This window comes from Rhipicephalus microplus, chromosome 3 (genome assembly GCF_043290135.1).
Source record: "Rhipicephalus microplus isolate Deutch F79 chromosome 3, USDA_Rmic, whole genome shotgun sequence".
Classification (NCBI taxonomy): Eukaryota; Metazoa; Arthropoda; class Arachnida; order Ixodida; family Ixodidae; genus Rhipicephalus; species Rhipicephalus microplus.
In genome coordinates this window covers 149518223-149533194 of record NC_134702.1, presented here as the reverse complement: position 1 = coordinate 149533194, position 14972 = coordinate 149518223, and the positions used below count along the sequence as shown (strand labels likewise).

Below are 14972 nucleotides of genomic sequence, written 5' to 3'. Positions count from 1 at the left end.
TCACAGTATATATATTGTAGTGGGGAATTCGCAAGGCAATGACCAGTGGGACAATCTTTGAGTGTGAGGCACGAGCGTGTGCACAAGCTGTAGACACTGGACTGCTCGAGTATTTTTGTCTGTACCGGCTCTCTACCTTGCGTCACTCTTAAACTCCCTAGCAAAGTAGTGGAAGTGTGCTCGGTACGCAAATCTGGAACTTCGAAGCCGGAAGCTGCCCACTGCATCCGCAATGCATGATCAGACCACTGAGCAAGGCGCCACCCAGCAAAGCATGGCGCAATCTCAACTGGGCATTGTGCCTACCACCCTGCACCAGCGGGATCCCTACTTCTTCAATGGCACCGAGGACAAAACTGTGGCAAACTGGTTGCATTTGTTTGAAAAGGTGAGCGCCACCAACAAGTCGGTCGACCCCTTGAAATTGGAGTATGTCCCACTTTGTATCAAAGACGTCGCCAGCCTGCGGTTCATAAACCACCGAGCTGAATTTGCAACTCTGGGCCGCTTTCAAGACCACCCTTGCAGCTGTGTTTGATCGCCCCGCCGTGCGCAAGCTGCATGCTGAACAGCGCCATCGCGGACGTGCGCAAGGGTAGGGCAAAAGCTTCACAAGCTATATTGAAGATGTTATCGATTTAGGCCGGCTTTTTAACCCTGAGATGACCGAACAGTGTAAGATGAGACATATCTTAAAAGGCATCATCGGCGTCGCCTATGATGCCTTTCAAATGTTGCTGGCAAGGGCCCAAGTACCGTATCCGAACATGTGATCTTGTGCCAGCGCTTCGAAGGCATTCGCAAACAAAGTGCATCAATCAGTTCGGAGGTCGACGACAGAAGATGACTCGCTCGTTGCCCTGGCCGTCAATGGTGACAGCACCCGGCTGGAGTAGATAAAAGAACATGTACGCGAAGAGGTCGCACGGCAGCTTTCGTGTGTCTTGTATCTGCCGACCACTGAAGTACCAACGAACCGCCTATCGCTGTTTATCAGACAGAATATTCAGGAGTAGGTGTTCGAGGGGTTGCTATTACCTACGTCTGCCTCTCTACCAACACCTGTCGCCGCACCACTGGCTTACGCGGCCGTCGCGGCAATGTCTCCGCCTCGTCTGCCATTGTATACGCCACAACCTGTGCGACCGTCCACCGCAACGTTTCCAGCTACACAGCAGCACTCCGGAAATCCTTGGTGCACTGCTAACAACCGGCCCTTATGTTACTTTTAAGGAATTCAAAGCCACTTTGCACGTCTATGTCGTCGGCGCTTCTCAGTGAACACACCAAGATACGCTGAATACTCGTTTCGGCCTCCTTACAACGCACCTCACGTGCCACGTAAAGATCACGAACGCGGCGAGCAAGCTGCTTCCGGCACCCGAACCTCCACTTCTCGATGTTCTACTTCCCGCTCGCCTTCCCTTTCAACAAGCCCCGCCGCGGTGGTCTAGTGGCTAAGGTACTCGGCTGCTGATCAACAGGTCGCGGGTTTGAATCCCGGCTGCGGTGGCTGCATTTTCAATGGAGGCGGAAATGTTGTAGGCCCGTGTGCTCAGATTTGGGTGCACGTTAAAGAACACCAGGTGGTGCTAATTTCCGGAGCCCTCAACTGCGGCGTCTCTCATAATCATATGGTGGTTTTGGGACGTTAAACCCCACATATCAATCAATCATTACGTTTCAACAAGTCGTCAATCTGCATCACCTATGCGTCGACGACTCGCCTCCAACGAGACGGAAAACTAACTTCCGCAGCTCTGGAGGCACGAGCTGCCTCATCGCGTAATCGTCCAAGTCCTCGCTTGTCCCCTGCCAATCTTATAGGTGTAATCGCCGAAGGTGTATGAACACTTGCGCTCATCGATACCGGTGCCGCGGTTTCTGTGATAAGTCAAAGACTTTGTCGCTCTCTTCGTAAAGTTACGATGCTTTCTCGCGTGGTTTGTCTTAGCACTGCGAGGGCTCAACAAATTGAGCCTGTTGCGACATGTAGAGCGAAGCCGTCCCCGCCCCCCCCCGTGGTGGTCTAGTAGCTAAGGTACTCGGCTGCTGACCCGCAGGGCGTGGGATCGAATCCCAGCTGCGACGGCTGCACTTCCGATGGAGGCGGAAATGTTGTAGGCTGGTGTGCTCAGATTAAGGGGCACGAACCCCAGGTGGTCATAATTTCCGGAGCCCTCCACTACGGCATCTCTCATATTCATGTGGTGGTTTTGGGACGTTAAGCTTCACAAATCAATTATGTACAGCAAAATTGGTAATTCGATACGTGTTGTATTGCCTCGTTACTTTCCTCATGTTTTGTTAACAGCCCGTTACACTACGCCCAGCGCAAACCGCACCTACGATGCTCGAGAAGCTTCCAGGCTTTAGTAGATCATTTTGTTAAGATTACACCCAGTTCAAGAACGTCACAGATTATTCGGGAACTTACGTCACCGCTAGCGATAACGCTAGAATATTCGATAGTAAGGGTATAAACGCCGACACGCTCCACCGCTTGTCAGTTGATCGACGGCCGACGCTCCGTTCGCCGCTATCAGTCCAAGACTGCTACTGTAATCAGACATCAAACTTTCCGTTTACTGGGCACAGCTTTACCCAAATGAACAGTTTATTATTCGATTCACAGTGTGCTTAATTCGTCCACGTCACTACCTCGTGAATATATATATATATATATATATATATATACATATATATATATATACGGTGGGCTCAATGAGTTTCAGCTCATTAAGGACCTTCACAACTTCGCCCGAAATATGCGCCTTAAAGAATATAATCACGATCACTCTAGTGACCACAGTAGCGGGCTACTACTTCCTCAGCAGAGACACTGGACTTCACTACCACAACGTGATAGGTGCTTAGACAATTATATTAAGGCTGTACAAAAGATGTCATAGATTCTTAGAAAACTCGTGCTCCCCATCGACATAACCTATCAACAAAAGAAAAAAGGGCACTCGAAGAGCTAGCAAATAACCCCGACATCATAATCAAGCTGGTACACAAAGGTGACACTATTGTTATTCTTAATCATAGTAACTATATAAGTGAAGCTGAGAGGAAGCTCTCAGATGGAAACTTCTACATACCACTCCCTAACGATCCTACAAACGACTACATGGTCGAATTGCAGGGCGCACTTGCACAACTTGTAAAAAAATGAAAAGATCGATAAAACGACAGCCTGGTCACTTGTTCCACTCAGCCCTGTTGCAGGTAGATTTTATCTTCTGCCCAAGATACTGTCACGTGCGTCCCGCAAAAAAGACGAAGGCGACAGCGCATACGCGCATCTGCCCGCTTTTATGCAGAACGCAATAATGAAAAAAACGAGAAACTCTCTCTCGCGCGCGGTTAATAAAAAGAACGACCCGCTGCTGTCTTCTCAGCGTCTTCAAATACGTCCTCTGTCTTCACGTCGCGACACTGGTGGAGGTGCTGCGGCCTGCAACCTGTTGCAAAAAAGCGTTGTTCGGGACCGTACACCCAGTCAGGAGCCTCAACATCTTGTTACGACTCCAGTACACCGATTGAGCCGGCGCCTACTAGGCCTAAGTTCAGAACTCTTGACGGCACCTCCTTTTACCAACATGGCGGCCCCTTCAACGCCTGTGAATTTTCTTCCAGCCCAGACGACTCATCCTTACCAGGTAACTTTTGAGACTCCTCGTGTTCCCGAAATCTTCCGTGGAGAACCGTATGAAGATGTCGAGAACTGACTCGACCAGTTCGAGGGGACCGCTGTGGTGAATCGTTGGAGCGTGCAAGAAAAATTTAGCCATGCATACTTCGCAATGGAAAATAGCGCTCACACATGGTACGAGAACAGGGAGCGTGCTTTTCAAACCTGGGACAATTTGCGCAAAATCTTATCGAAACGTTTCTGAGTGCGGACCGACGGCATCTCACACAACATATGATTGAAGCCTGCGTGCAAAAGCCGAACGAAAGCGTCGTCATGTTCGCTGAGGATATGGCCCGTCTATTTTGCCGCACTGACCTTGACATGCCCGAGGCAAGGAAAGTTTGTCACCTGATGAGGGGAGTTAAGGAACCGCTTTTCGCCGGCCTTGTATGAAATCCGCCATCAACAGTGAATGAATTCATCGAAGAGGTGACTGTCATTGAGCGGGCGCTCCGGCAACGATGCCGCCAGTTTGACCCCCTGCCCGACCAAACGCCTGTTGGTGCTGCCACTCAAAACGCTACCGTTTCCGAAAACTCTTTACGGCAAATGATTAGGTAAATCCTGCGGGAAGAGCTGTGGGTCCTCGGCCTTCCATCTACCGAGCCCCCGGTTCCTTCTGTTGCAGAAATCGTGCGCCAGGAACTACGGCAAGCCTTTCCATCACCGGCGCCACCACCCGAACCACGTCCCCTGACCTATGCTGATGTCGTCCGCTGTCATCCGCCTGCCCCAGAAGAAGCACCCTTTCAGCCCCGGCCCGTTACCTTGCCGTGGTGGCAGCGGGAACCTTTGCGGCGACCACCAGTACGTCAGACCGACTTGTGGCGCACTGCCGACCGTCGACCCCTTCGTTTCCACTGCGGCGAACCAGGTCACATCTCGCGCTACTGCCGTCATCGAGAAGCCCGGTTTGGAAACTTTTCTCAGCCCACTTCATTTTATTTTGAAGACTCTCGTGACCACGGTGCTGATCACCTGCCGACCAACCAAGCGTCTTCACCAAGTCGTCGCTGGCGGTCTCTCTCATTTGCACGAGGTTAGAATTCCCCGAATCGCCAAGATACGCTGACGCCATCAGAAACCGCTCCCCAAGCCCGTGCCAGGGAAACTAACTGCCGCGACCTCCGGGGGCAAGGTTGCCAATCGCCGAGACGCCGAAAAGACCCCCTTCCCTCTACACAAAGACGACATGATGACGGTGATGACGAAGACGACGAGAACCCCGAGTGCTAATGCCAATGAATTTTTACGTGCCGACCTTAGCATTATTATAGACGGACACTACGTAATAGCACTGGTTGACACAGGTGCGGACTTCTCTATTATAAGAAAAGAGCTCGCCGACCGCCTTAAGAAGATCAAGACGCCACGGAGTGGGCCGAGCATAAGGAGTGCTGGTGGACAGCTAATGACGCCAACCGGTAAATGTACCGCTCGGCTCGTAATCGGTGATTCGAACTTCGTCGCCACTTTTGTCATTTTACCGGACTGTTGTAAAGAGTTGATTTTGGGTATGGATTTTCTGCGAGAGTACGGTGCTGTCATCAACATTCCAGAACGTATCGTCACCTTTTCCGCCCATCCTTACGTCGACGCCACCACTGAAGAACAACTGCAACGTTTACGTGTAGCCGATGATGTGATGCTCCTGCCGAGATCTTGCTGCCCAGTGTCGGTGTTATGTGAACGGCCGTGCCGTAATGAGGCGATAGTGGAGCGAATAGACGCACTATTGCTTACGCAAGGTGTTTCAATAGCGAGAGGCGTTCTGGCAATAATTGATTGATTTGTGGGGTTTAACGTCCCAAAACGACCATTTGATTATGAGAGACGCCGTAGTGGAGGGCTCCGGAAATTTTGACCACCTGGGGTTCTTTAACGTGCACCCAATGCTGAGTATACGGGCCTACAACATTTCCGCCTCCATCGGAAATGCGTTATGGCAATAATTGATGGGCGGGAAGAAGTGCTCATCACCAACTTCAGCAACGAGCATCGTCACATCCAGAAGGGCACCGCGATTGCCTACTACGACGACGTGTATCAAGAGAGAGATTGCTTCGCTTTGCAACCGGACGACGTGACCATCCCAGCCTCGACACCTTTGTCCGTCAACATCAAACACCACCGACCCAGCAACGAATCATCGTTGAAGAAAATACGAGACCGATCCGTGAAAACCCATACCGTGTGGCTCGGAAAGAACGTGAGGAGATCCAAAAGCAAGTTCAGAAGATGCTTTAAGATGACGTAATACAGCCTTCCAAGAGTCCCTGGGCATCCCCCGTGGTATTGGTTAAGAAGAAAGACGGAAGCTTGTGTTTCTGTATAGATTACCGCAAGTTAAACCAAGTAACGAAGAAAGACGTCTACCCACTGCCACGCATAGACGACTCTCTTGATCGGCTGTGGCATGTGCGCTATTTCTCATCGATGGACCTGCAAAGTGGCTATTGGCAAATAGAGGTCGATGAGAGAGACAGTGAGAAAACTGCTTTCATGACGCCCGACGGTCTTTATAAATTTAAAGTGCTTTCGTTCGGGTTATGCTAAGCGCCAGCCACTTTTCAGCGCTTATTGGACACTGTGCAATCAGTACTGAAGTGACAGACATGCAGACATGCTTGGTCTATCTAGACGATGTTATCGTCTTCTCAGCTACATTCGAGGAACACCTAAGTCGATTATTCGCAGTTCTACAAGCTATACGTTCGGCTGGCCTGACTTTAAAACCAGAGAAGTGCCATTTCGGTTTCAGCGAACTTTTCTTTTTAGGCCACGTGGTCAGCCATGAAGGTGTTTGACCTGACCTGGGCAAAATCGACGCTGTCGCAAAGTTTCCCGCACCGCATGCAAAAGAGCAGTGAGACGCTTTTTAGGCCTCTGTGCTTATTACCGACGATTCATCGCCAACTTTTCGTCTATTGCGGCGCCTTTGACGCGGCTCACACGAGAGGATGTCCCCTTTCTTTCGAGCGAAAAGGAACACACAGCGTTACACGAATTACGCCAACGCCTCCAAACACCTCCGGTTTTTGCGCACTTTTACCAGGAAGCGCCAACAGCCCTTCACACCGGCGCAAGCAATGTAGGCCTGGGCGCCGTACTGATGCAATGGCAAGATAACTCCGAGAAAGTGATAGCCTATGCCAGCAGAGCTCTCTCTCGCACGGAAGAGAACTACTCGACTACCGAGAAAGAGTGTCTCGCCGTGGTTTGGGCGGATCTCAAATTTCGACCGTATCTGTACGGCCGCTCATTCAAGGTCGTCAGTGATCACCACTCGCTTTGCTGGCTCACTAACTTGAAAGACCCATCTGGCCGTTGAGCACACTGGAGCCTTCGGCTTCAGAAGATTGATATGACCATTATTTATAAATCAGGGAAGAAGCACACGGACACAGACTGTCTCTCGCGATCACCCGTCGATCCTGCCGCTATTAATGACGAGTCTACCGACGCCGCATTCTTGGGAGTCATCAACGCGGCCACTATTTTACAAGAGCAGTGCAGTGACCCTGACCTGCTTCCGCTTATCGACTTCTTAGAAGAACGACGTGAAGACGTGCCGCGAGTTTTTGCGAGAGGAGTGTCATCTTTTTGTTTAGGGAACGACATCCTATAAAAGAAAAACGTTTCTCCCACAGGCAGCCCATACTTGCTCGTCGTCCCTGGATCACTGCGAAAACAAATTCTGCAAGCCTGCCATGACGAAGTCACCTCGGGTCATCTCGGTTACACTCAAACATTTTCCCGTCTCCAAAACAGTTAATACTGGCCGAACCTACCTGATGCTGTAAAACATCACGTCCAAACATGTGCCGACTGGCAAGGATGCAAAGCACAACCCGGCAGGCCGGCAGGCTTATTAGTCTGTCCAAGTACCAGCAAAGCCATTTGCCCAAATCGGAATAGATTTCCTGTGCCCATTTCCAACTTCTACCACAGGGAACAGATGGATCATTGTCGCCACCAATTACTTCTCTCGCTAAGCAGAAACTAAAGTCATGCCGAGGGCCACAGCATCTGAAGCGGCTCATTTCTTCATAGAAAACGTCGTCCTTCGGCACGGTGCTCCAACAGTTCTCATCACGGATAGAGGAACTGCATTCGTGGCAGAACTTTTGGAGTCGGTTTTCAGGCTCAGCGGTACAGCTCACCGGAGAACAACAGCGTACCACCCACAAACGAACGAACAAACAAAGCGGCTTAATAAGATCCTCGCAGACATGTTCTCCATGTATGTCGACACAGAACACAAGATCTGGGACAAAATCCTGCCTTATGTGACCTTCGCCTATAATACCGCCCGGCAGAAAACTACCGGAATGACGCCGTTTAGTTTAATACACGGGCGTGAAGTCACTACGACGTTGGACGCAATGCTGTCGCACGAGTGTGACGACACTCACGCTGACGCCAAAGAATTTGGTCAGCGCGCCGAATAAGCCCGACAGCTAGCTCGCGTGCGTATTTGTCACCAGCAACACAAAGATGCGAAACGGTACGACCTACGACATAAATTGGTAACCTACGCACCTGGCGACAAGGTATGGGTCTGGATCCCAATACGTCGACGCGGACTTTCAAAAAAGCTATTACGACGATACTTCGGCCCATATCGAGTCACCCGACGATTGAACAATATCAACTACGAAGTTATTTCCGACGGCGATTGTAGTTCCAGTCGCCGAAACCGCTCATCCGAGATCGTGCATGCCATCCGGATGAAACCCTACTTGTCCAGCTGACTCTCGTTTGTCCTCTGGGTGCCGGTGCATATGTGCGTTTTTATAAGTAGAGCGTCTTGGCTGCGCATCGGGACGATGCCATTTTCGGAGGGAGGCAAATGTCGCGTGCGTCCCGCGAAAAAGACGAAGACGACAATACATAAAGTAAATAACCCCGGACGCCCTGTCATCTCTGGCATAGGAACAGTAACTGAATTCCTATGCAGGTTTGTCAATAGCCTCATAAACAGGATCCCACCTACTTTCTTGTCATTTACAAAGGACACAAATCACTTCTTCAAAGACATCTTAAACATAGGTGTTCCCGACGATAGCTTTCTGGTAACACTTGACGTCTCGTCCTTGTACGCAAACGTTCCACACAACGATGGCATTTGCGCTCTCATCAAGGCTTGCGATGATTGTTGCTTCGACAAGCCAGTTGATGGTAAAACCATTGGTACTCTCATGAAGCTAATCTTAGAACTGAACAACTTCGAATTTATTAACTTGCACTACGTTCAAACAAACGGGACATATATAGGCTTTAGAGTAGGTCCTAACTACGCAAATATCTTTATGGGCATGTTGGAAGCTCACTTCATAGAGAATTCACCTTTGAAACCATGCTTCTACAAACTCTTCATTGATGACATCTTCATGATTTTGACATATGGTGAAGCAAATCTTTCAAGTTTCATTAAAAAATTCAACATTGCCCACGCCATCATCACTTTCACCAATAATTACTCATCGACAACGATAAACTTTCTTGACGTTATCGTCACAGCTAGTAAAGGACGGCTCTCCACAAATCTCTTTCGTAAACCAACTGATAGGCATCAACTCCTCCATTTAAACAGCAGACACGTCCGACATTGCAAAACAGGGATATCGTACAGCCAAGCTCATAGGTTTAACAGAATATGTTCCAACCACGAAGATTTCCTTTCGATAGCGAGGATCTGAAACGTCGGCTCATTGAACGTAAATATCCACGGAGAACAATTGATGACGCCATAAAACGCGCTGACAAACTAAACCGAACTAACCTGCTCAACGCTGACCCCAAGGCGCTGGGTACATCCCAGGTTAACCTTGTGCTAACGCATTCAACGTCAGCTGCAAACATCACCGCGATTTTGAAGCGACACCATAACATATTAACTCAAAGCAAGTGCTTTAAAATTGTATTCGCAGGACCACCGAGAGTCGTGTACAGACGTGCACGTAACCTCCGTGATATTCTTACATCGTCTAAGCTCGCTGTTCGTAAACAAAATGGCTGCGCTCCTTGTGGGAAGTCGCGGAGCAAGGTGTGTACGCAAATGGTAACTACGCAAACTGCCACCAGTTCATCTACCGGCTTTCAGTTAACAATCAGGGGCAATCTAAATTGTGACAGTTCCACCGTTGTATACATGCTCGAATGCGATATCTGTTCTCTACAATATATTGTTCATACAGAAACACCATTCAGAACTCGGTTTACTAATCATAAGTAGCATGTAAAAATCCTTCCAAATCTGCCTCTATCAAAACATCTAGCAATACCTGGTCATTATTTCGACAAGAATAAAGCAACGGTACTGGAATCCGGTTTCCGCTCACATCATGAGCGGCAAATGCGCGAATCTTTTCTAATCTACAAGTTCGGTACACTAAACTCTGGAATAAACTAACACGTAGGCACACTCGCTAGTCTACCTTCCACCACTTAAGGTGTCTCATGCCCTTCCGAGATTTCTAGTTCATTTTCTGTTATTTTACTCCTTATTTTTGTTTTCGGCAGAACCATCCTTGTTCCTTCTTAACAAACTCAGTTTACCTGATTATCTTTAGTATCTATACCGCTCGTTCATGCGCTTCAATCTGCACGCATGGTTGTCATAATGCTTTCCACACCATGCGCCATATTCATATTTAAAATTTCTTTCACTCGTACTGATGTCGCTAAAACAATAAGAGGTGACCGCTGTGCCCATGTTACTTTACGCATTGCATCTTCACACAAAATGTATTTTGCCTTTTTGTGTAATCATGTCGAATCACTTCCGATTGCTAATGCACATGTCTTAAAACAATTTAGAAATGTACATAATGGCTACAAAAGCTGCATTACATGTCACACTGACGAAGGCTGGCCCACCAGCCGAAATATATGTGATTATTAAAATTGTTTCCTCGTACGTCGTGCTTTCTCGCTTCCGTTTTTACTACGGAGCCAGTGCGCTTCCTTCCTCGCTATGTATATATATATATATATATATATATATATATATATATATATATATATATATATATATAATTAAATATATATATATATTGTTAGCGCGACAAGCGAATGAATAACTCGTTATTTTCTTTGATATCATCATCACCTGTACATCTTCTTCATCTGTAAATATCAACACGAGCGTGATTTAGCTCGAGTCTGGCTAAAAAAAATTGCCCGCAGCTTCCCTCGGGGCAACACTGAGGAGGATGCGGAGCATATAATTGGTTAACGGGGTGTTAAAGTGCGACTTACTTGGGTCGATGGCTAAATTGGTTAACGTGGTTGTGAAATGGGGTGTGAAATTGCGACTTACTTGGGTCGATGGCTAAATTGGTTAACGTGGTTGTAGGAGGGGGTGTTAAATGAGTGAACACGTACACACGTATGCGAAAGGGCGGCGCTGGTCGAAGGGACGTCGATCATTGTGTTTGTGGATTCGTTGGAATTCATTTCACCGCGACCTTGGACGTCGACGCGCCGTACAAACCAACCGACGAGCGGCAACTGAGCGAGCGAGCGCCGACCTTGAGTATATAGACAGCGCGACGGCGCATGCGCTGTCAGCTGTCGAATGTTCTCGAAGGAGAAGCGCGCGCGCGGCACAGATGGCGACGGCGCGACGGCGCATGCGCTGTCAGCTGTCGAATGTTCTCGAAGGAGAAGCGCGCGCGGCACATATGGTGGGCGATGGCGCGACGGCGCATGCGCGCGCGTCAGCTGTCGATTGTTCGAGAAGCGGTGCGGACGGCGCGGACGGCGCACTACAAGGCGCGAGTATAAGATGCTTCCGCATCTAATAAACCGGTTCCTCACAAGTGGTGGACGGTGCTTTTCGTTCCCTCAAGTCCTCTCACTCGTTCTCGCTGGAGCTCCGCTCGGGTCATCGCATACAACCCCCTGCCATGGCGGCACAAGAAAACCCTGGCTCATCCAACGTCACCATTCTACTGCAGCCACCGCCACCCGCTTCGCCCAACAACATTCGCCTGCGTGATCCACATGTGTTTTCTTGTCTCCGAGGCGATGATGTCAAAGACTGGATCAAGAACTACGACCTCGTCAGCGATTTGAACAGGTGGGACAATCCACAGAAGTTGCGCAGCGTCCCATTTTACTTGTCCAATGTTGCGGAAACTTGGTTCTGGAACCACCACCCGGATCTTTCCGACTGGGAGGCTTTCGAGCAGCAAATTCGTCAGATATTTGGTTTCCCTGCAGTTCGCACTGAGGCAGCAAAGAAGAAGCTCGCTGAACACACGCAGCTGCCGGGTGAATCTTACACCTCTTATATTAAGAATGTCCTTGCGCTATGCAAGCGCGTTAACACCGGCATGTCTCAGAACGACCAAATACGCCATATTATTAAAAGCAATAACACTGTCGCCTTTAACGCCCTCGCCACGCAAAATCCTGCCACCACCTAAGACGTGATAACCATCTGTCAGTGACTTGACGAGCTTCAGTCTCTTCGCCTTTGCTACGATGCCACCGACATTCGTTTGCCTGCACCCCTCGACTTGCGTGTGCTTATTCGGGACATCGTTCGTTAAAAGCTTCACGGCCGCTGCTCTTTCTGTGCTGTGGAAGTTACTTTCCCTTCTGAGAAAGATAGCTTGCGAGACCTGATTAAACAAGAGATCACCTCTGCATCACGTCCGACGTGTTCCAACGGTCCCTGCGTGCGCCAGACGCGCACGTACGCCGAAGTTGCCGCACTCTCTGCCGCACCCACTGTTTCTGTGCCTACAACAGCAGACCATACGCCTGTGGCTTCGTTATCACCGCCAGTGCGTGCACCACCTTATTACGCGCCTTAGCGCCCACCTCGACCAATCTGTTACTACTGCGGCTGTCGAGGACTTACCGCTCGGTTTTGTCGAAGGCGCCAACAAGACGAGCAACGCGGCTACGCTCCTGAAGAACATCGAAGCTTCCGTCCGACCATGAACTACCTACGATCACCCTCCCGATCGTCCTATTACCGTTCACCGTCTCCTACCTATCATACGGACATGCCTGGGAATTGCCGTACGTCTCGCCGCAGGTCGCCTTCGCCAGGTCGCCGTTCAATGTCGCCTCTGCAGCCCGCCTCCCATTCCACGAACGCCCACGCGGAAATATCCCCAATGCAGTTTTAGGAGGGGAAACTGCATCCACCGGACAGCTAACAATTCCGCCAGAGCGGCCATCGAATTTGATAGTAGTGTTTGTAGAAGGTGTACGCGTTGAAGCTCTTGTAGACACTGGTGCTGCCGTTTCGATTATTCGTGCTGATTTTTGTTCCCGCCTTCGAAAAGTCACCACGCCTTATGGCGGCCCATCTCTACGTGCGGCGACCAACGCTCTCATTCATCCACTTGCACAGAGTACCGTTCGTGTCTGCATCGAAAGCATTCGTCATCACATCGTTCTCGCGGTATTTCGTGAGTGCACCCACGCTCTCATTCTGGGGTGGGATTTCTTGTCTTCTGCTTCCGCTTTCATATCATGTCATCAGTGCCTCCTGCATGTAAATGCCACTGACTCTTCTCCGTTTTAACACGATGGAAGCATCCGCCTTGTCACCACGTCAGATTATGTACTTCGGCGATTCTTCGAAGAAATTATAAGTGTTAATTGCACCGACATTATGGATGGTTACGTACTAATTCTCCCTTACGGCCATACCCTACGTAGGGGCATTAGGATCACACCAGGGCTTATTTTTCGCTTCTTCAATGGGTCTACGTACCTAACCGCCATAAATCAAACGCCCGAGTGTGTACTGCTCCCCTGTGGCTCAACAGTATCTTGCGCGGTCGACAGTGAGCCTGTTGCGATTGTTACTCTTCCGAACAACAACAACAACGATGCCCCGAAGTCACAATCACTGCCATTCAATGCCTCTGCCACACCTGTGTCGGCGGCAATAAGCACTGACTTAACACCTGATCAAACTGATGATTTGCTCGCCCTGTTAAATAGACACCGTTCTCTATTTGACGTGAACTCGCCCGCCCTCAGCATGACTACCACCGCTACTCACAGCATCCAGACTGATGGCTCTCGTATTGTACGTCGGCGTCCATATCGCGTGTCTCAGGCAGAATGCAAGATCGTCGAGGAAAACGTCTCAGACATGCTACGACGCAACATCATACGTCCTTCCTCGAGTCACTGGTCATCCCCAGTTGTTCTCGTTCAAAAGAAAGATGGGACAGTTCGTTTCTGTGGCGATTACCGTGCGCTAAACAAAATAACGCGCAAGGATGTTTATCCCCTCCCTCGGATCAACGATGCACTGGATTCATTACAGGGCACAGAGTATTTTTCTAGCCTCGACCTTAGGTCAGGCTACTGGTAGATACCAATGTCGGAGTCCTATAAAGAGAAGACCGCGTTTTTAACGCCAGATGGGTTGTACGAGTTTAATGTGATCCCTTTTGGACTCTGTAATGCGCCCGCCACCTTCGAACGCATGATAGACGGCGTATTGCGTGGTTTGAAATGGAAAACATGTCTGTGCTATCTCGATGACATAGTAGTGTTTTCATCCACGTTCTCGCAGCATATACAACGTCTTGATGAAGTCCTCACATGCCTTGCAAAAGCCGGTCTACAGCTTAACACCAAGAAATGTACCTTTGCTAGCAAGATAACCAAGGTTCTTGGCCACCTTGTCAGCAAAGAAGGAATTCGGCCTGACCCCGAGAAGCTTGCCGCCGTCCTCGATTTTCCTCGTCCACTACGTTAAAAGGACCTGCGCAGCTTTCTTGGGTTATCTTTTTACTTCCGGCGCTTCATACGTGGCTTCGCGCAACTTACGTCTCCGCTCTTTCAACTGCTCGCAAGGAACGTCTCTTCATTTGGTCCGAAGACTGCGAAAGCGCTTTCACGGCATTGAAGCAAGCCCTCACGTCGGATCCGGTACTGTGCCACATCGATTCCATCGCACCCACCATCCTTCACACCGACTCAAGTAGTCATGGTCTTGGTGCAGTACTCTTGCAGCGTGACAAAAACTCACACGAACGTGTCGTTGCTTCTCTTACCGCTCCCGAAAATAACTACACTATCACCGAGCAGGAGTGCCTTCATTTTGTTTGAACAGTGCAAAGATACCGACCTATATCTTCACGGCCGTCATTTTACCGTCGTGAGCGACTATGAAGCCCTATGCTGGCTTTCATCGCTGAAGAACTTATCGGGTCACCTCGGTCGCTGGACGCTTCGCTTGCAGGAGTATGATTTCGATGTCGCCTACAGATCTGGCAAGAAGCAT

At 49.5% G+C, this 14972-nt stretch overlaps 1 protein-coding gene across 1 annotated transcript in view; it reads left to right on the top strand.

Moving 5' to 3' along the window:
* The first annotated feature begins 232 nt into the window (after positions 1-232).
* The window catches only part of LOC119182464 (monocarboxylate transporter 5-like), a 70140-nt gene continuing 55400 nt past the window's right edge, over positions 233-14972 (top strand). The window contains exon 1 of the mRNA XM_075888094.1: positions 233-429. Coding sequence (XP_075744209.1) covers positions 233-429 — 197 coding nt within the window. The remainder of the gene's footprint in view (positions 430-14972) is intronic.